General features: G+C 45.8%; 2 protein-coding genes across 3 annotated transcripts in view; both read right to left on the bottom strand.

The window, feature by feature from the left end:
• LOC310784117 (multiple epidermal growth factor-like domains protein 9) overlaps positions 1–21,980 on the bottom strand; it is a 71,693-nt gene that overhangs the window by 10,734 nt on the left and 38,979 nt on the right. Inside the window, exons 3-4 of the mRNA XM_083645097.1 lie at positions 6,926–7,062; positions 3,057–3,206 (exon numbers count right to left, since the gene is read on the bottom strand). Coding sequence (XP_083501223.1) covers positions 3,057–3,206; positions 6,926–7,062 — 287 coding nt within the window. The remainder of the gene's footprint in view (positions 1–3,056; positions 3,207–6,925; positions 7,063–21,980) is intronic.
• LOC310784118 (uncharacterized protein) lies at positions 10,937–17,122 on the bottom strand. 2 transcript variants are annotated; one of them, XR_014553123.1, is made up of 3 exons: positions 16,301–17,122; positions 15,257–15,736; positions 10,937–15,067 (listed from the first exon to the last, which is right to left on the bottom strand). XR_014553123.1 is itself a non-coding variant. In XM_083645098.1 (3 exons), the coding sequence occupies exons 1-3, from the start codon at positions 16,893–16,895 to the stop codon at positions 15,253–15,255; spliced, it is 927 nt and encodes a 308-aa protein (XP_083501224.1). In that variant the 5' UTR covers positions 16,896–17,122; the 3' UTR covers positions 10,937–15,252. The 2 variants fall into 2 exon arrangements, 1 of the variants encoding a protein (XP_083501224.1); XM_083645098.1 differs by having other exon boundaries at positions 10,937–15,415; positions 15,568–15,736.

The raw sequence follows: 21,980 nt of genomic DNA, 5'->3' as shown, positions 1-21,980 counted from the left end.
ACTATGTCAGTTTCATTTAGCTGAAGCTACGCAGCGCCATGTCAGTTTCATTTAGCTGAAGCTACGCAGCACTATGTCAGTTTCATTTAGCTGAAGCTACGCAGCACTATGTCCGTTTCATTTAGCTGAAGCTACGCAGCGCTATGTCAGTTTCATTTAGCTGAAGCTACGCCGCACTATGTCCATTTCATTTAGCTGAAGCTACACAGCACTATGTCAGTTTCATTTAGCTGAAGCTACGCAGCACTATGTCAGTTTCATTTAGCTGAAGCTACGCCGCACTATGTCCATTTCATTTAGCTGAAGCTACACAGCACTATGTCAGTTTCATTTAGCTGAAGCTACGCAGCACTATGTCCGTTTCATTTAGCTGAAGCTATGCAGCACTATGTCAGTTTCATTTAGCTGAAGCTACGCAGCGCTATGTCAGTTTCATTTAGCTGAAGCTACGCAGCACTATGTCAGTTTCATTTAGCTGAAGCTACGCAGCACTATGTCCGGTTTCATTTAGCTGAAGCTACGCAGCACTATGTCAGTTTCATTTAGCTGAAGCTACGCAGCGCTATGTCAGTTTCATTTAGCTGAAGCTACGCAGCACTATGTCAGTTTCATTTCAGCGTTCCTGTTAACGGGTGAGACTGTTCACACCAGCCGCACGCCACGCCACGCTGAAGCCACGCTGCAGCGATAGTTTCAGCTTCTGTTCTATTTTTCAAGCTGCCGGGCATGAAGTCAATGCAAGTTGTGAGCGGGGGGAGGGTGAGCCGAGTGAGGCGCTGAAGGAGAGTGCTTCTGGTGTGACTGGTTTAGCGTGCCACTCAGCTTCTGTTAAGCGCTATATATATATATATATATATATATATATATATATATATTTATATATATTATAAAATATTATATAATATTATATTATATATATATATAATATAATATTTTATAATATATATAAATATATATTTATATAGATATATATATATATATACCGTATACATACATACATACATACATACAGATTTTCTTTTAACAAAAATGCAGTATTGGTCGAGCTCTAGTTTCTACAGTTGCTAGCGGTGATGTTGCCCCATCCCCCTGGTCTGTTGCTGCCTGACTTGCTGGGAAATGTCCCAGCTGTGTCCACGCTGTCCCAGCTGTGTCCATGCTGCTGTCCATGCTTCCTGTCCCTTTCAGCCTGCTCGCCACGTGGCGTTTATGTTCATGTTTATGTTCAAATAAATAGACCAAGTAAGAACTTTGAGACCAAACTCAGGAAACTGCTCCAGGGTTCAAAATCACTGCTATAAGCAAACTATAGGTCTGGCAACGCCCTTACATTCAAATAAACAAAACACCACATTCGACTCAACCACCAGATTGTTTCTTTTGACGCTATAACTCAGCACGTCTCCCACTGTCTGGATTCTTCTACGCAGCAGTTCAACAATTATCTCATGAAGTAGGTGGGTACTGTTTGTATGTGTTTACATTTGTGTGGCGGTCGGTGTGGGTTAGAGAACTAGACTGGGCAAGACAGTCATGAGATGCAGGAAGCAAGGTGGCACACAAACAAACCCTCCTGTAATGAAAGGTTCCTGGAGGAGTGTTGTAACCTCAAGTAACCTGCTTCTGGGTTGGAAACCTCGTAACCCTGTTAGATAGCCTGGGGAAGCTCATATTCCCATTGTGACAAACTGGCTAAGACTCCTAGGGCTGGGTAACGTTACCGTTTCCATTTTCGATTCTTCTTATCGATAAGATTCTTTATTGATTTCCATAAAATCGATTCCTAATGCATAAATAAATATATATATATTAGGGATGTCACAATATATCGTCCCACAATATATCGTGAGAAAAAGAAGCTGAACATGGTGGCACTGATCTGCATCTGATTGCATGCTCGCTCTCCTTTTCATTGCTTTGTTTGAACAGACGAGGGACGTTACAGACACTGAGGATGAAAATGGTGAAATTATTCAAATTAGCGTGGAGGATGCCCCCTCAACTTACAAATCGATCGCAAAAAAATATTTTTATATCGTATCGTATCGTATCGTGAACTGAGTGTATCGTGACACCCCTAATATATATATATATATATATATATATATATATATATATATATATAGTAAGTCCCTCCTGAGAGCCTGTATCAGAGCATCAGCTCAGTAGCTGCAGTGTGACTGTGAGCAGCAGGTACTGACCGGAGTGACACAGTGTGACTGTGAGCAGCAGGTACTGACCGGAGTGACACAGTGTGACTGTGAGCAGGAGGTACTGACCGGAGTGACACAGTGTGACTGTGAGCAGGAGGTACTGACCGGAGTGACACAGTGTGACTGTGAGCAGGAGGTACTGACCGGAGTGACACAGTGTGACTGTGAGCAGCAGGTACTGACCGGAGTGACACAGTGTGACTGTGAGCAGCAGGTACTGACCGGAGTGACACAGTGTGACTGTGAGCAGCAGGTACTGACCGGAGTGACACAGTGTGACTGTGAGCAGGAGGTACTGACCGGAGTGACACAGTGTGACTGTGAGCAGGAGGTACTGACCGGAGTGACACAGTGTGACTGTGAGCAGGAGGTACTGACCCGAGTGACACAGTGTGACTGTGAGCAGCAGGAGGTACTGACCGGAGTGACACAGTGTGACTGTGAGCAGCAGGTACTGACCGGAGTGACAGTGTGACTGTGAGCAGCAGGTACTGACCGGAGTGACACAGTGTGACTGTGAGCAGCAGGTACTGACCGGAGTGACAGTGTGACTGTGAGCAGGAGGTACTGACCCGAGTGACACAGTGTGACTGTGAGCAGCAGGTACTGACCCGAGTGACACAGTGTGACTGTGAGCAGCAGGTACTGACCGGAGTGACACAGAGTGACTGTGAGCAGCAGGTACTGACCGGAGTGACAGTGTGACTGTGAGCAGCAGGTACTGACCCGAGTGACACAGTGTGACTGTGAGCAGCAGGTACTGACCCGAGTGACACAGTGTGACTGTGAGCAGCAGGTACTGACCGGAGTGACACAGTGTGACTGTGAGCAGCAGGTACTGACCGGAGTGACAGCTGCCAGTGGAGGTGGAGTTGGAACAGGGACACGGGGCACAGGTTTGGGTCAGGACGGCGCCGGGCCGGCGGTAGGAACCGGGCTTGCATTCCTCACAGTTGTTTCCCTGGGTGTTGTCCAGGCAGTTCAGACATACACCTGGAGGAGACAGTGAGGACAACATGATCAGAAGGTTATTTTAGTATATTATTATATGTTAGTGTATTTTATGTTTGTTTTGTGTATTTTCCTTTTCTTGTTTCAGGTGAACAGCTCAGCTCCCTATAGAGGCAACCAGTGTAGTATTGATCCATTCTACAATAAATGTGGTTTTTAATACCTTTATTTATACAGAGAGAGTCTCACTGAGAGCAATGCTCTCTCTTTCAGGAGCGCCCTGTTCACATTCACACACACCTTCACACCTGGAAGCTGACCAGTACAACCACAGACTGATCTGTTGACCACTGAGCAGCTCCACTGGAGCGGTTGGGGTTAAGCCCCCGTTCACACCATACACCGAAGCAACGCTCAACCTAAGCTCAACCTACGCTGAACCCACAAGTTTAATTTAGGCGTCCTTGTTAACAGGCGAGGCCGGTCACACCACCCGCGCGCGTGTCACGCTCAAGCGATCGTTCAGGATTCACGCCTATTTACCAAGCGTGACGCGTGAAGCCAGGCCTGAAGTCAATGGGAGTCGTGGGCGGGTTCAAGGCGCGCCGAGTAGCCACTGAGAGGAAAAGAGAAGGCTTCTCGTGTGAACGTTTAGGCGTCCGTTCAGCTTGTGCCTGCTTCAAGCTTCAGTTCTACTTACGTTCGGCATCGTGTGTGAACAAGGGCTAAGGGCCTTGCTCAAGGGCACCTCAGTGGTGGTAATGAGGGAGGGGCAAGCGCTGCCTTTTCACTTTCCCCACCCAGATTTATCGTGCCGTCCCGGGGATTGAATTGACGAGCTTCCGATCACAAGCTCGCTTCTCTAACCGTCGGGCCACAAGACAAATCCGACCATGCTTAGTGTTGTGTGTAGTGACAGTCACCCCGCCAAAGGCCCACTGTGAGGCAGGAGGAGAGACCCTGACATGGTGAGGAAGACCCTGCTGGATCTCAGGCCTCCATGGTGGCACATGGTTGAGAGGAGAGCACTGTGGGGGGATGAGTGGCGTAAGCACAGTTGGAAGCCAGGCTATTCGGTGGCCCGTTACTCGATATGTGCTCCTATTGTTCCTCTTTGCCCTTCCTCTCTAGAGGACACCCACCACTTACCGTGCCTATCTAATGACTCAGCGGGGCGACAATCTGTCTCTGTCTGCTCTGACACTGAAACGACGAGTCACTGTGGTGTTAATCTGAGCTACTCAAGTCATATCTGCCTCTGTCTGCGCTGACACTGAAACGATGAGTCACTGTGGTGTTAATCTGAGCTACTCAAGTCATATCTGCCTCTGTCTGCGCTGACATTGAAACGATGAGTCACTGTGGTGTTAATCTGAGGTACTCAAGTCATATCTGCCTCTGTCTGCGCTGACACTGAAACGATGAGTCACTGTGGTGTTAATCTGAGCTACTCAAGTCATATCTGCCTCTGTCTGCGCTGACACTGAAACGATGAGTCACTGTGGTGTTAATCTGAGCTACTCAAGTCATATCTGCCTCTGTCTGCGCTGAGACTGAAACGATGAGTCACTGTGGTGTTAATCTGAGCTACTCAAGTCATATCTGCCTCTGTCTGTGCTGAGACTGAAACGACAAGTCACTGTGGTGTTAATCTGAGGTACTCAAGTCATATCTGCCTCTGTCTGTGCTGAGACTGAAACGATGAGTCACTGTGGTGTTAATCTGAGGTACTCAAGTCATATCTGCCTCTGTCTGTGCTGAGACTGAAACGACGAGTCACTGTGGTGTTAATCTGAGGTACTCAAGTCATATCTGCCTCTGTCTGTGCTGAGACTGAAACGACAAGTCACTGTGGTGTTAATCTGAGGTACTCAAGTCATATCTGCCTCTGTCTGCACTGAGACTGAAACGATGAGTCACTGTGGTGTTAATCTGAGGTACTCAAGTCATATCTGCCTCTGTCTGTGCTGAGACTGAAACGACAAGTCACTGTGGTGTTAATCTGAGGTACTCAAGTCATATCTGCCTCTGTCTGAGCTGAGACTGAAACGACAAGTCACTGTGGTGTTAATCTGAGGTACTCAAGTCATATCTGCCTCTGTCTGTGCTGAGACTGAAACGATGAGTCACTGTGGTGTTAATCTGAGGTACTCAAGTCATATCTGCCTCTGTCTGTGCTGAGACTGAAACGACGAGTCACTGTGGTGTTAATCTGAGGTACTCAAGTCATATCTGCCTCTGTCTGTGCTGAGACTGAAACGACGAGTCACTGTGGTGTTAATCTGAGGTACTCAAGTCATATCTGCCTCTGTCTGTGCTGAGACTGAAACGATGAGTCACTGTGGTGTTAATCTGAGGTACTCAAGTCATATCTGCCTCTGTCTGCACTGAGACTGAAACGATGAGTCACTGTGGTGTTAATCTGAGGTACTCAAGTCATATCTGCCTCTGTCTGCACTGACACTGAAACGACGAGTCACTGTGGTGTTAATCTGAGCTACTCAAGTCATATCTGCCTCTGTCTGCGCTGAGACTGAAACGATGAGTCACTGTCGTGTTAATCTGAGGTACTCAAGTCATATCTGCCTCTGTCTGCGCTGAGACTGAAACGATGAGTCACTGTGGTGTTAATCTGAGGTACTCAAGTTATATCTGCCTCTGTCTGCACTGAGACTGAAACGACGAGTCACTGTGGTGTTAATCTGAGGTACTCAAGTCATATCTGCCTCTGTCTGCGCTGAGACTGAAACGATGAGTCACTGTGGTGTTAATCTGAGCTACTCAAGTCATATCTGCCTCTGTCTGTGCTGAGACTGAAACGACGAGTCACTGTGGTGTTAATCTGAGCTACTCAAGTCATATCTGCCTCTGTCTGCGCTGAGACTGAAACGATGAGTCACTGTGGTGTTAATCTGAGGTACTTAAGTTATATCTGCCTCTGTCTGCACTGAGACTGAAACGACGAGTCACTGTGGTGTTAATCTGAGCTACTCAAGTCATATCTGCCTCTGTCTGCGCTGAGACTGAAACGATGAGTCACTGTGGTGTTAATCTGAGCTACTCAAGTCATATCTGCTTCTGTCTGCACTGAGACTGAAACGATGAGTCACTGTGGTGTTAATCTGAGCTACTCAAGTCATATCTGCCTCTGTCTGCACTGAGACTGAAACGATGAGTCACTGTGGTGTTAATCTGAGGTACACAGTACAAAGAGGCCAGGGTGCTACTTTAGCAGGAGCTGTCAAACCTGAGCTACTGTGAAGCCTGATCTCAGGCCAGGCTACATGTATGGCTCCATCTGGCTCTGCATTAGAATGGCAAGACATATGGCTCTTATGTATAATCCCCCTCCTCCACCCTTCCTCCTCATCAAGCCTCTCACTAGCTTACCTTTAGTAAGTCTCACTGAGGGCAATGCTCTCTTTTTCAGGAGTGCCCTGTTCACACTGCGGGGGGCAGTAGTTGGTTGTGGTTGTGACACTGGCATGGCTGACAGTGTGTATGTAGGCACACTCACCGGACTGCGGGTGGCAGTTGGTGTGGTTGTGACACTGGCATGGCTGACAGTGTGTATGTAGGCACACTCACCGGACTGCGGGTGGCAGTTGGTGTGGTTGTGACACTGGCATGGCTGACAGTGTGTATGTAGGCACACTCACCGGACTGCGGGTGGCAGTAGTTGGTGTGGTTGTGTATGTAGGCACACTCACCGGACTGCGGGTGGCAGTAGTTGGTGTGGTTGTGTATGTAGGCACACTCACCGGACTGCGGGTGGCAGTTGGTGTGGTTGTGACACTGGCATGGCTGACAGCCAGTGGAGCTGAAGCGGAAGAAGCCCGGGTGGCACTCGTCACACTTGGGTCCGTACACTCCCGTCTTGCACACACACATCCCTGAGCTGCAGAGGAAGAGGAAAACACGGACCGGAATCAGACAAAAATATCAAATCGATCAGCGTAATGTTACCCAATGCAAGGCTGGAGAGAGAGAGAGAGAGAGAGCAATGATCTGAGGTGGAGCTCTCTGTCCAGAATACTGGTTGGATCAGAGTCATGTGATCTGTGGTGGAGCTCTCTGTCCAGAATGCTGGTTGGATCAGAGTCATGTGATCTGTGGTGGAGCTCTCTGTCCAGAATGCTGGTTGGATCAGAGTCATGTGATCTGTTGTGGAGCTCTCTGTCCAGAATGCTGGTTGGATCAGAGTCATGGCATCCGATGTCCAGACTGTGGAGATTCCACACGTGACATCCTGCAGGTTCTCCCATCCATCTGCTTCCAATAACTCTGCTACAGATGGAGCTCAAAGCATGGGCTCAGCACCATGGGGTCAGCACTCGGGGTGGGGGGGTGGGGGTGGGGGGATGTTGATTCTTAGATGCATCACGATGCTGAGGTGGATGATTCTGAATCGAATCGATTCACAAATGTCAAAAAAATTATTTTTTAAATGTTAGTTTAAAATGTGATGTTGACGGAACGAAAAAGGCGTAACTCAACTGCGAGGGCAGTGCAGCATGTATATTGCGTTCGGAATGGTCCACTCATTCCCTCACCCACTATTCCCCATGTGGTGTTTATCAGTTAGTCAAATGGGCAACGATCAAATATATTTCAGTCACTACATTTAATATTATTGCGTCAAAAACAAAAGCGGCACTGGATATTGGTGTGGTGCACCGGGACGTGCCCAGCATCACATAAACAAACCGAGCATGATGACAGCAGGGTGAAATGCACTTGATTTCGACCAGTTTTCAACATTCAATGACAAATAAAATGTTGAAATTTTAAATCGCGTGCAAGTGTGCGTTTTGTCAACCTAGAGATTCCCACCCCTCGTCATCAGCACCCTGACTCGGACGCAGTTGCGAGCGGTCTGGACCTTTCATATTCAGCGTGGAATGGTCATGTTCTGGTGGGTCGGGCTGAACGGATGGGTTCTGGCCCAGAAAGTCAAGAGCTCTCTGAAAGCATCTGGTCCAAGGCCGCAGAGGCCCAGATCCCAGCCAGGAGAACCAGGCCGGTCATGTGGGGGGAATCCTGAGAGACACGAGGCTGTTACAAGCCAGGTTTTCTCATCACAGACATCAGACACTGATGTTGAGGATAGAGTAGGTCCGGGTTCAAAAAGGAAAGAGACACAATCTCCTTCTGTTGGTAAATTCTACCCATTATATAATATATTCCACTTTTTTTCCCTAGTTTTTGCGATCATGGTGATGGTGATTGATTGTGTTCACAATTGTATCTATGTACTTCCAGTTTTTAAATCTTTGAAGAGTGCCTTGGTTCAGCTGTTTTTGGATGTCGGACAGCTTTACAATCCATTTATAAACATCTATAATAATCGCACAACTACGATCAGAATGACTCTCGCATAATAGAGATCACATGAAAGAAATGGTTCATGATGCGTTTACGTAACGGAGTATGATTGCTCTCAGCTGAGAACATCTCAGTGGATAATGCTATCAGGAATGCTCTCGCCAACTTCAATCCAATTACATTTGAACGCTTCAGGGTAGTTTTGTGCATGACTAGTTCCATGTTCTAATGTGTCTGAGCCTCTAGGTGGCACGTGCACGTTCACTGTCCTGCCTTCTGACTGCAAGCCTCTAGGTGGCGCCTGCACGTTTACTGCCCTGTGTTGCTGGCTGTCAAACATCAAGGAGATACGAAAGGAAGAGCGATTTGTCTCCAGGAAGAAATCATCCGTTGCACGTGATGAACATCCTCTCTACGCTCTCTGAGTGCAGCTCTTCTCCTGGGTTTAGCACAGCGCCAAGTCCAGCCTGAGCAGCCCCTCGGCCACCAGACAACGGATCCAGAAATATCATCTGGGGACAATGACTTCAAAACAGATCAAGTTAATGGAGAGTGACTGGGAGCACTTTCCTTCAGCATCGTGCGTGGGCCTTGACACAAACAGGCCTTTGTTTCAATAAGAGGCCCAAGGCCAAGCTTAGCTGTGGGGTGTGGGCCCTGCTGAGGAGCAGGCCTGGGGGAGCAGCAGCCCCCCTCCGGCCTCGGGGTGTGGGCACTGCTGAGGACCACCAGGCCTGGGGGAGCAGCAGCCCCCCTCCGGCCTCGGGGTGTGGGCCCTGCTGAGGACCACCAGGCCTGGGGGAGCAGCAGCCCCCCTCGGGGCGTGGGCACGTTATCCAACATGCAAGGAAGCAAACATCTCAAACATGCATCCTCAAAAATATCAATAAGTTCAATGATATCTAAAAGACCTAGACTGTTGTTATGTATGTACACAGTTATTCTGCAGGGCAACAACAAGTCTTTTTGGTTCACCCGGACAGCTGAACGTGCAATAGGTCCCGGGGACAAAAACTAATTTCCACACTTTTTCTTCATAGTGTCGTAATGGCACTTAAAAAGATTTTGAATCAAAATGATGATCCAATGATGCGTGCTGCTGAGATTTCAATATAACCTGCACAACTAAACCATATCCCTCCTTAGCTGAAAAAACATTTTTGCACCATTTCCGAACTTAAATGTCAAAATTGATTTTCTACACTTTTCCCGACTTTTAGGATCTGCAAGAAGTACAATAATAAGAAGTAGAAAGCATCTTGTGGTGGGATCACACCCATCTTCTAACTCTGCGTTAACTAACTGTCATCTGAACTGCACACAAACTGCATGTGACTGCATCTTGCACAGTTGTGGTGCTATCGCGTTAACAAAATCTGTCCACACACACACACACACACACACAAACACACACACACACACGCACACAAACACACACACACAAACACACACACGCACCAGACATACGCTGTCGCGGCTGGTATTTACAATAAAACTCAAGGGGAAAGCAAAAAGATACAGAATAAATGTAATAAAAGCGTCAAATAATATAATAGTTACAATAAACCCCTTAAAGCAAAACAAACGTAGAAGAAAATGAATGCTGGTTGAAGGCAGCGCTGTGGCCTGCAGGCAGTCAGTCAAACAGTGACCTCTGCAGGCAGGCAGTCAAACAGAGCAAAGCGCCACAATCGGCCATCTGTGTGTCTACTGAGCCTTATAGGCCGTGTTGGGACCCATGAAAAAGTGCTTAGAAAATGAGTTTCGTTCCCATGTCATGGGCACTACTCATTCAATGCATTTTTTCATAGACAATACCCTTCTGGACTTTGGGTTAAAAGTTCTACTCATAATATCCTGCAGTATTTTGTCACAAGCCAGAAATGTATAAACAGTTTATAACCAAAAAACGAAAATCTTGTGCTGCTGTTTTTGCTTGTAAAATGTGTTTTTGGCAACACAAAATCTTTCTCAAATGTCATAAATGCTAAAATGCATATACTTAACATCTGAAACAAGTATTGGTGCCTTTAGTTTACTCATATGTGAATTTAGATCATGAAATGTAGCATATTTGTTAAAGAATATGCTTCAACTTAAGTGTTTGCCACACAGTACAATGAAACCTCCACAGTAAATTGTGCCAAAAGCTTATGTTTCATACATAAAAAATGTCTCAACCTACTGTGTAATGAAAGGTAGAAAAGAAAATCAGGGCACCTTGGACCAAAATGGCAGAAAATCTATCAAAATGTTACCACGCCCCCTAAATTGGAATAATGCAAAAAATGGACAAGACTAAAAATTAAAGTACTAGAGGTCAGAATTATTACAACATATGGTATGAAACATTTATTCAAGTACCACAAAGTGTCACAGCATCTGTCATTTGTACACCCCCCCCCCCCCCCCCCCCGCCAAGGAAATATATGAAAATACAAAATAGCATACAAATGCATCACAATAAAACCTTCTGTTGGCTGTGTAAGTAGTCTGTGCTGTTTGCATTTATGCATTGCATTTAACTGGATGTAGGCAGTGTGGCAATTCTTTAACAATTTAATAATTCTTGAACAAAACAAGTAGTAGGCCTACATAGTAACATGTTGGGTTACTCATCCCTATCACTTTCATCAGAGTCATCATCCCATGTACCTCTTTCTTCTGTTTCCTTTGACACATTTTCACAGTCCTGGCAGTGACATAAATCAGTGCAAGACAGTTTTGCAGACATGCATGAACATCTTCCAGTTTCACATTTGCTTTTTTTACAATTACAGTGGACTACCTGCAACACACTATCAGGGGCAGGATTTCTAGTCATCCATGTTACTGTTAACTCCCCATCCTCCATGCCCCATCCATTGCCAATGGGTGAAGGAGCACACATCCTACTAGTCAGAGAACGTCTCATCACTGCTGCTTGGTAGTTTGCCCTTTTGCAATGTTGGTGGAGAGCATCACTTGTTGGGGGAATGGACAGTTCTGGCAAAGCTGATGATGCCGTACAAAATGATTTGTACCTTGCATCGTTCACGTTTTTGGCAGATGATTGGCCATACAGGTGGCACACATATTTGCTCAGTGTGTTGAAAGTTGACTGGTCAAGGTTAAAACTGCTGCCAAGATTTGTGAACCCAGTCAGGTATTCTTCTTTCTGGCAAGCAAGAGAAAATGTCTTCCCTTTGCCCTTGCCATGAAAGGCACTGGTCGAGTCACAACCTGTGAAGGTATGGATGCCAATGAGTGCAGAACAAACACTGGTGCCAAGAGCTGCTGACACCTTAGCCACATCAATGATCCTCGTTCTGTTGCCTACTCCTGTGAAGAAATACAAGCTACACTGTAAATCTTTCTGCAGACTTACAGCAATCACTGCCACGTCAGTATCGGGGCTTTTGATGACTACAGTTTGGTGTTCTTGTGCAGCATGCTGTGCATGTACAAATACCCTAGTGTCATATTCCTCATGGTCACATGTCAGTTCTTGAACAGCAGTGACAGTTTGTGAACCCTCTTTTACGGAAACACAGTGACACAGTTCTCCATGTGCTATGTACAAGCTGAGGTCCCTGCCCAAAATGGTGAGGTCAGCATCTCGCCATGCAACATAGAGGAATTCTGCCAGTTCTGCTTTGTTTGTTCCATCTGATAGAAACTTTTTCCATTGCGTTGGTGCCTTTTGATCCCGTCCATAGATTTGCACCCGTTGTGTACCGACCCCAGCCCTACGTGACCGCTCTAGGTTCTTAATGCTAATTTTTGGATACTGGTCAATGACAAAGTCTATCCGTGTACACTTGTGCTGCAGAGCTAATTTGAGCACATACTGTAGTACGTTTTCAGCCAATTCTCCAAAGGTAGCCGGTTTGGAACGAATGGCTTGAATGACTGCCATGCCATCGAAGAGAATAGCTCCATCTGACGGAACTTGTTGAACTAAGCAGTCTTTGTCTTTGTTCTCCAATATATTCATCAGAGCTGATTTGTTTGTTTTAGCTAGTGACCCGTCAGTACTGGCTAAAGGATATGAAACCGTTCCCAAGGAGTAGGACAGAACTTCCCTCAGGTCTATCTTTCTAGTTTGACCAACAATGAGTAGTCTGGAGAACAGTTTCTTGTCAGCACGCAGAATCACATCTTTGCCTGCTGCAGATTTCTTCTTTGTCTTTGCCTGGTCACTGAAGGTCTTCAGTTTTTGTGCCTTGATGGGGGCGAAAATGTCGACTGATTTTGACAACAGTCTTTGGTCCAAAAAGACTTTGACAGCTTCTTCACCTCTTTCTTGTGCTGCAAGCAAATCATTCTTGACATCTTCAGCTGCTACTGTCCCTGAGCTAAGACAAACAATGCCATCTTGGTGTATGTCAAATGGGTTCAGCATAGAATCTATGGTGGAACTTATTCTGGTCACAGCATTTTCATCGGCATGAATCCGTGTTTGGTCCAGATCTTTTCGTCTCCGTGTTTCAGGAGATTTACCAGCCATTGACTCACATTGTCTAGCTATGGCAGCTCTTTCATGTTGTGACAATATCCAGCGAGACACTGCAGCCCGATTCAGTGTTATCCCTGTCCAGCCACCCTTTGTCTTGGAATCTCTATTGCATGTTTGCTCAATAGCCTGGTCACAAGCAATGGAGGCAAATCCATGGGCACTTTGACGTTGGACAGTCCACTGGCCTTTTACACTGAGGTCTTTGTGACAAGAAGGATGTGTGAGAGGCAAATTGACCATTTCCAGCCAGTATGAAGGCAAATACCTAGCATAGTTTACACGGTCGTAAGCAAAAAACCATGCCATCATCAGGCGCACTGTTGACAGGTGAAGCTGCCAGTCTGATTCACGTGTTGCTCTCACAAACAGCAGTAGTATTTGTACCATGTCAATGTATGAACTCCAGAAGGCAAACGTTGGGTTTTCTGCACTTCTCGTTTCCACAAAGACGGCATACTTTGAACACATTTTGTCAAAGTTCTCATTTGCACACAAAACATCCATTGTTCTGTCTGGGAAAGCGTCTTTGATCTCAGTGATGACAGCCATGCACTCATCTCTCTCCTCTGGTGTTAATGAGTCTAGGAATGTGCTGAATCTGGCACGTTGCAGACTCTCATACATAAGTTTGTGTGCCCTCATGCTGCGGTTGTAATGATGACCACTGATCACACCATTGATGGATCCTTGGGCAACGACTTCAGACTCGATGAGTATGTCTTGCAGTCCTGCATCACCAAATCTTTTTCCTAAAATGCCTAGGAAGGACATGCATGTATGAAACTCACCTAGTCTAACCACAAGACGCTTTGTCAACTCATCATCTTTCCAGCGGATTTGCTGAGCTTTGGCATATATAGCTTGGTCAAAAACTAACACTACATGGTCCAGTTCTAGCTGATCAGCAAGTTCAACACTTCGCTTCAGAATAGTGTTAACTGTTGACATCTCTGTCGGTGAAGCCTCAATGACTGGAAGATAATACAGTGCTGACTTAGGTAGAGTGGCATCACTTTGTAGCATTGTGTGGAAACCTGTCCAGCCTGGTACTGTACATGCTTCAGCATCTGTGTTCTTCACTAAAACATATGCCAGTTCTGTTTTGGCAGCAGACACAGTGTTCAACCTGTACGTTTCCACCTGCAATGGAACACTTTCATCCTGAAGCAAGTTCTGTGGCCCTTGTCTTTTAGTCTGTGGATAGTGTTGTAGCGGGATGCTAGGAGGTGCTTTGAATGTGTAAACTGACTTCGGCAGTGGCTGTCTGTCTGGTCTAGACATTGTTTCAACAACAGAACTTTGTACCATAATGCCATTTGTATGGTGAGTAGTTCCACGACCTGACAGTGTCTCCTCCCCAAAATCGATGTTATCCCACACCAGTATGGTTGGTGCCTTCTTTGAGAACCCCTTAGGGATTTTGTCTCTGCCCTCTAGAAGTTGTAGTGACGCTAGGCTAGTGTCTAGACTGACAACTGTGTTCCATGAAGCACAGTGTCCTAATCTGTTCAGTAGTGACAGAACATTGGATGAACCTGTTAAATGGCGAACAGTTAGACCAAGACACAGTGACTTAGGCGTCTGCTTCCGACCTTTAGAAGCAAGATACACAATGTCTTGACAAACAGATAAAACTTTTAGGTTCACATCTTCAGGAATATCAACATAATGGTCTAGTGTTGGTTCCTCTGTTGCACCTATAATCCAGGAAATCACATTGAATAGTTCAACTGGCACAACAGATTTTGCGTCAGAAACATTCAAATCCTCTGCTGTGGGAGGCCAGGGGCATTTCATCCCGGGAGTTTCATTCACAAGTCTCTTCAATATCAGTCCTGCACTGTACAGTGTCCTTGTGTGCTCTGTAGTTTGTCCAGATGTGTGTTCATTGTCACTTTCAGCTTGGCTTACCTCGGTTGACTCAGTTGTTGTCGTGTCTGATGGATGCGGTAGCCTGTCTAACAGTGTATCTGCTGATAATGTTTCAACAAAAACCAGTTCGGAGATGTTGCGCGTTGCAGGGCTGTGAAACACCAGCTGGGGGAAATCACGGGCCAACCGCTTTTTCAGTTTATCCTGCCTGCAACATGAAAATATAGAAAAAGACGAGCACAAATGTATAAATAAAGGGATTTTTTTCACAATGACAAACAAATACATTTAAACATACTGTCAGCCTTTCTTGTGAGCGAATAAATCAATAAAATGGAAACTTTTCAGTATGAAAGAGGTTCTTTTTTATTTACTGAACTGTCAAGGACACAGTTACCTGTAGTCTGAAGCATCAATATCCTCATTCTTCTTAACGATGTCTATGAATTTCTTCCTTAGTTGGTTCATTTTCAGGATTTCTTGTTTATCGATAATCCTTTGACGGATGACTCGTTCGCAGAATATCTTGTAGCTGGCAGCAAAGGGTTGTTCATTTCTGAAAACACACACACGCAGACAAAAAAATACTTAACATGTGCAAAGAGGTCTGCTGTCAACATTGTATCTAAAGACAGACAAAATAGTATTTGTTGTAGGTCAAAGCCTTACTTTTGAAATGTGCAGTGTTAATGCAATGTAATAACTCACACTTCATCTGTGGTTGCAGTATGTGTTGCCGTAGACTTTGACAAGGACCTTGTGTATTCTCTGTAACAGGACCTGTGGTAACGCACTTCCAGAGACACACAGTCTTTGTCTTTGATATGCAAAAGAACGCTAGAGTCTTCCTTCTTCTCAGCAGCCTTCCGCAACTGGCCTGAAAACAAAAAAAAGTTATAATCAGCTTTACTGTCAAATCACACATTTTATAATAAAAAAAAGTGGGTGACATTTGTTTTTGTATCTTTTATCCATTGTATTGTTATTACAAGAAAAAAGAGGTGGGGGGGGGCAAGGAGATCAAGGCAATAAAATAAAATGCTCCCTCTCTCTCTCTCTGTGTGTGTGTGTGTGTGTGTGTGTGTGTGTGTGTGTGTGTGTGTGTGTGTGTGTGTGTGTGTGTGTGTGTGTGTGTGTGTGTGTGTTGGTTTGGGGGCTGTAAATAACACAGTGAACAATGGGCCAGCTGGCACTTGTGACCTGCCCCCCCTTGGTGTTTCAGTCTCTGTTCTGTAGATACACATTTTTTTTATCAATGATAAGTAATATAATATAATATATAAATCAACTACATCACAAGACCACCGCCTTTTCTGCCTGTCTATCTGCACACTTCCTTGTTCCATGTTTTTCAGTCCCGTGTGTGTGTGTGTGTGTGTGTGTGTGTGTGTGTGTGTGTGTGTGAGATAGAGAGAGAGAGAGGGGGGGGGGGGTCGCTTACCTGCAGACACTGTCTCTGCTTGTGAAAGTTGATCCTTCTTCCGTTTTCCACCAACAGTAATATATTTGTCCACCTTTTTACAAATGATGCAGATGGCTGGAAGGACAGGGCCAGCAGAACGGACGGGCAAACCTGTCCGAGACCGAAGTTTCTTTCGGGGGGTTTCAGACGTGGCTCCGTCGGGGCCGATGCTGTCCGAGGCTGCGGCTGCATCTGGTTCTTCTTCTCCCCCCCCCTGCACCATCTGTGTGCAGCGTTTCTCAGCCAAACCCAAACGTCTTTTACAAATAAAGCGACGGTAACACGTCGCGTGAAATCCAGCGTCCTCGGGAACATGGTCAAAATCCACGTCCACGCAATGTTTAAAAGTTTCAGCGATAACTTTACTATCGCCGTCCAGACAAAGCCACTGTTTGACGACAGACCTGTAAGTGTCCCACCTTGTCTGGGTAAAATCCTGCACGTCCTCATTCTGTACTGACAAAAAGTGCATATAGCATCGTTTGGAGTCCTTTGATTCCCGGCTTTTACGCACTTTTTTCCGCTGTTTTGGTTTCTTTTTCCCCTCTTCGCTGCTTGAACTGGTGGTCGCCATGGCTCTAATGTTATTACGGCAAGGGAATAAAGCGGCTACGCGATTGGTCCACGTGACCAAAACCACACCACTCCCCTTGCACAGATTAGTACGCCTAGTAAGAAATAGTGCCGTCTTTGACCACTGATTAAAAAAATACTGCAGGATAACACGAGTAGAACTTTTTTATTTGTACTTTCTACCTATAGATCTCTTTTATGGAGAAAAAAGTGTGTAGTGCCCCTGCCGTGGGAACGGAAGTAAACGAAAATGCTAGTCACAATATGGCCTATTATGATCTGAACGTCTTAGCAGCTCTGAGCTAAACAGTCTGTCACTTTTTAAGACGTGCTCGTAGCGCCGGGCGATACGGAGCAAAAATCATCTCTCTGTATTTCCAGGCTGAACACAATATAATATAATATCTCACTATTTTGTTTTGTCTAAATGTTCAGGTGTATGTCAAAGCCACATGTGAGATGTCACAAGCACTTTTATTCTAACAGGGATTGTGATCAAACACAGGGTTTCCATCTCTGTTTTAAAATAGGCAGCTGCACAATATACTGTATCAACATGTCAATGAAAAATGAGCCTATATTAAATATATAGCCTTAGCCTATATTAAATATATAGCCTTAGCCTATATTAAATATATAGCCTTAGCCTATATTAAATATATAGCCTTAGCATATATTAAATATATAGCCTTAGCCTATATTAAATATATAGCCTTAGCCTATATTAAATATATAGCCTTAGCCTATATTAAATATATAGCCTTAGCCTATATTAAATATAGCCTTAGCCTATATTAAATATATAGCCTTAGCCTATATTAAACATATAGCCTTAGCCTATATTAAACATATAGCCTTACCCTATATTAAATATATAGCCTTAGCCTATATTAAATATATAGCCTTAGCCTATATTAAATATATAGCCTTAGCCTATATTAAATATATAGCCTTAGCCTATATTAAATGATAAAAAGGCATGTTTTCCTCTCCTGCTTAACAAAATACACAGCTGTGCCAATAACAATACTAATCTAAACAGAACCAAAAGAACAACTGACAAATACCTCGATATTGATATCGCAACAATATTGCAGGGGGTCACTATTGGTGCTTTCACTAAATATTTACAACATGACATTTTTGATCAATAATCATCAGTGTGTGGCTATAATGACTAAGCGGGTAACAGCTAATAGAACAGCTAGAACAGTCTGCTAAGTTCAGGAAATGGGGCAGATAAAATCACATTTTCTTCGTCCTACTCCTTTCCGGTCATGGAAGGTGTCAATTGAATTGTGTTTCCTTTTGTGGAGTCGTGCATATTTATCATGAGCCAAAAAAACAAATAAATAAATAAATAAATGAAAATGACGACACTTTACTATAATGCAGCCTTAAGAAAAGACAAGGCTTATGCCGATATGACCATATCCAAAATCTAAGGCGATGTCTAGTCAGTCATACATGATATCAATAAGATGATATCTAGTCATATATGATCTCAATACTCATTTATTGCCCAGCCTAGGTTGTGATCTCATAAGAACCTACCAGCTCCACTGAGACCCCCCTGACCCCCAGCCCAGCCCCCCTGACCCCCAGCCCACCCCACCTGACCCCCAGCCCAGCCCACCTGCAAAGCAGAAGAAAATGGAGAGGGCATCCTGGAGGGAGATGTGACTTGTCTATCAGTGAAAACTGGTCATCCTCCTATTTTTGGGTTCACTCAATCAGTGTTGGTTTGGATTGAGGAGAGAGAGGGGGGGGGGGCTTGTTATTGTTTGGTGTGGTCTCACTGCTAACGCTCTGTGTCGTTAGATCGCATGTTAAGTAGGTCAGGATGACGACATGGCGTCGAAGCTTAACCCCGTTCCACGGCTGCCATGCTGCTATGGTGATGCTGCCCAGACGCTGCCTGCCTGCCTGCGCATGTCTGGACTCAGAGCAGACAGACAGACAGCACTGTCTCTCTCTCTCTCTGGGCTCAGAGCAGACAGACAGCACTGTCTCTCTCTCTCTCTCTCTGGGCTCAGACCAGACAGACAGCACTGTCTGTCTGTCTCTCTCTCTCTCTCTGGGCTCAGAGCAGACAGACAGCACTGTCTCTCTCTCTCTGGGCTCAGAGCAGACAGACAGCACTGTCTCTCTCTCTCTGGGCTCAGAGCAGACAGACAGCACTGTCTCTCTCTCTCTCTCTGGGCTCAGAGCAGACAGACAGCACTGTCTCTCTCTCTCTCTCTGGGCTCAGAGCAGACAGACAGCACTGTCTCTCTCTCTCTCTCTGGGCTCAGAGCAGACAGACAGCACTGTCTCTCTCTCTCTCTCTGGGCTCAGAGCAGACAGACAGCACTGTCTCTCTCTCTCTCTCTCTCTCTCTGGGCTCAGAGCAGGCAGACAGCACTGTCTCTCTCTCTCTCTGGGCTCAGAGCAGACAGACAGCACTGTCTGTCTCTCTCTCTCTCTCTCTCTCTGGGCTCAGAGCAGACAGACAGCACTGTCTCTCTCTCTCTCTCTCTCTCTCTGGGCTCAGAGCAGACAGACAGCACTGTCTCTCTCTCTCTCTCTGGGCTCAGAGCAGACAGACAGCACTGTCTCTCTCTCTCTCTCTCTCTCTCTGGGCTCAGAGCAGACAGACAGCACTGTCTGTCTCTCTCTCTCTCTGGGCTCAGAGCAGACAGACAGCACTGTCTCTCTCTCTCTCTCTCTCTCTCTCTCTGGGCTCAGAGCAGACAGACAGCACTGTCTCTCTCTCTCTCTCTCTCTCTGGGCTCAGAGCAGACAGACAGCACTGTCTCTCTCTCTCTCTCTCTCTCTGGGCTCAGAGCAGACAGACAGCACTGTCTCTCTCTCTCTCTCTGGGCTCAGAGCAGACAGACAGCACTGTCTGTCTCTCTCTCTCTCTGGGCTCAGAGCAGACAGACAGCACTGTCTCTCTCTCTCTCTCTCTCTCTCTCTCTGGGCTCAGAGCAGACAGACAGCACTGTCTGTCTCTCTCTCTCTCTCTCTGGGCTCAGAGCAGACAGACAGCACTGTCTCTCTCTCTCTCTGGGCTCAGAGCAGACAGACAGCACTCTCTCTCTCTCTCTGGGCTCAGAGCAGACAGACAGCACTGTCTCTCTCTCTCTCTGGGCTCAGAGCAGACAGACAGCACTGTCTCTCTCTCTCTCTCTGGGCTCAGAGCAGACAGACAGCACTGTCTCTCTCTCTCTCTGGGCTCAGAGCAGACAGACAGCACTGTCTCTCTCTCTCTCTCTCTGGGCTCAGAGCAGACAGACAGCACTGTCTCTCTCTCTCTCTCTCTCTGGGCTCAGAGCAGAGAGACAGCACTGTCTCTCTCTCTCTCTCTCTCTGGGCTCAGAGCAGACAGACAGCACTGTCTCTCTCTCTCTCTGGACTCAGAGCAGACAGCACTGTCTCTCTCTCTCTCTGGGCTCAGAGCAGACAGACAGCACTGTCTCTCTCTCTCTCTCTGGGCTCAGAGCAGACAGACAGCACTGTCTGTCTCTCTCTCTGGGCTCAGAGCAGACAGACAGCTGTCTCTCTCTCTCTCTGGACTCAGAGCAGAGAGACAGCCCTCTCTCTCTCTCTCTCTCTCTCTCTCTCTCTCTCTCTCTCTCTCTCTCTCTCTCTCTCTCTCTCTCTCTCTCTCTCTCTCTCTCTCTCTGGGCTCAGAGCAGACAGACAGCACTGTCTCTCTCTCTCTCTCTGGGCTCAGAGCAGACAGACAGCACTGTCTCTCTCTCTCTCTCTGGGCTCAGAGCAGACAGACAGCACTGTCTCTCTCTCTCTCTCTGGGCTCAGAGCAGACAGACAGCACTGTCTTGAGTTCTGACGTGTTCTCCTGGCTCACACACTGGGATCTGCTGGCTCACAGTCACAAATGCAAGCTTGGACATGTCCAAATATTTATGGGAGTATGTGTGTGGGGTTGGATTCCAACAGTCCACGTAACGGAGTTATGTGAGCTGATCTGTTGTCCTTTGAGAGAACAGACTGGATCAGAGCGGGTCGCTTTCCCTGCCAACCAATACAGATATGGGATTTTGAAAGCCAATGTGAATAAATATCAATCCCAATATTGTGTAGTGAAGCTGCTGATAACTAACCTAACCTGATACTGCCAGGTGGTTTGTTTCACAGAACCATCAGGGAACTCCATCTTGGAGACCCATTAAAAAGGGCCGGCACTTTAAAATAAATACCTGGCAGGTCTATTAGGGCTGTGCAATTACTCAAATTTTAATCGATTACAATTTTGGCTTCCCACAATGATGAAAACAATTTAGATAAAACAATTGTTTTTACATTAGCCTATTGATCTTTTTTTTACATTTATTTTCATTTATTTCTTTGTTTTTCAGTTCAATTGTATTTAATTTTCAAAGAAATTCTGTATTAACACATTCACTGCCAGACGTTTTTTTTTTACTGTAGTTAGCTTCTGCCAGAGGGGTTTTTTGAGGATTCTGGCTCATCTTTCAAGACCCGAGGATTCTTTTCTGCTAAGATTTTGTGAACACACAATATCTCAAAAGAACTAATAGAATGTGTGCTTTCTCTGTCTAAAAGAGTTAGTTTGTAGAGTTAGTAGTTATGTAAGCATTAGCAGTTGAATACAGCATGGTTTCAGCGTCAGAAAAATTATTCAGAGATAAACGGCTTTTTGTGAAATTCGATAGAACAGTCACTTTAACCATTCATTTTTGGCATCAGTAAGACGTCAGACATCTAAACAATAGTTTTGAACAGTAATTTCCTCCATAACAGCAGGAAACCCCCCTCTGCTTCCAACTCCTCCCTCCGTGGGCGTTCTTCTTGGCTGCAGCGGCCGTCACAAGCTTGTCACCAGTCTCACTGCTTTGCTGCTGCTGCTGCCTGTCTGCGCGGCCGCTGTTTGAGGAAGTCTGGATGGACTCGCTCGCTTCTTGGAGTTTTGGTTGAGAGCTTTGATGAAGCTTTTGCGATTCTGGTCATATTTATGCTGCGTGTTTCAAAGTGTGTTCCACCTGTAATCTATTATGCAAATTTGCAATCCCGCATCGCCAGCAATCAGCACGAAAACGAAAGCGTTTTCCCCCATCCA

This window comes from Poromitra crassiceps, assembly GCF_964638095.1.
Source record: "Poromitra crassiceps genome assembly, chromosome: 10".
Classification (NCBI taxonomy): Eukaryota; Metazoa; Chordata; class Actinopteri; order Beryciformes; family Melamphaidae; genus Poromitra; species Poromitra crassiceps.
Note: the sequence above shows the minus strand (reverse complement) of the source record. Positions and strands in the feature narration are given on the sequence as shown.

What these genes read in the sequence shown, in the direction of transcription:
- LOC310784118 (XM_083645098.1), bottom strand. Translation starts at nt 16,895, where the DNA reads ATGGCGACCACCAGTTCAAGCAGCGAAGAGGGGAAAAAGAAACCAAAA. An exon ending in AGCAGAGACAGTGTCTGCAG is followed by an intron (nt 15,737 to 16,300) that starts GTAAGCGACCCC and finishes TTTTGTTTTCAG; the next exon opens with GCCAGTTGCGGAAGGCTGCT. An exon ending in ACTGCAACCACAGATGAAGT is followed by an intron (nt 15,416 to 15,567) that starts GTGAGTTATTAC and finishes GTGTGTTTTCAG; the next exon opens with AAATGAACAACCCTTTGCTG.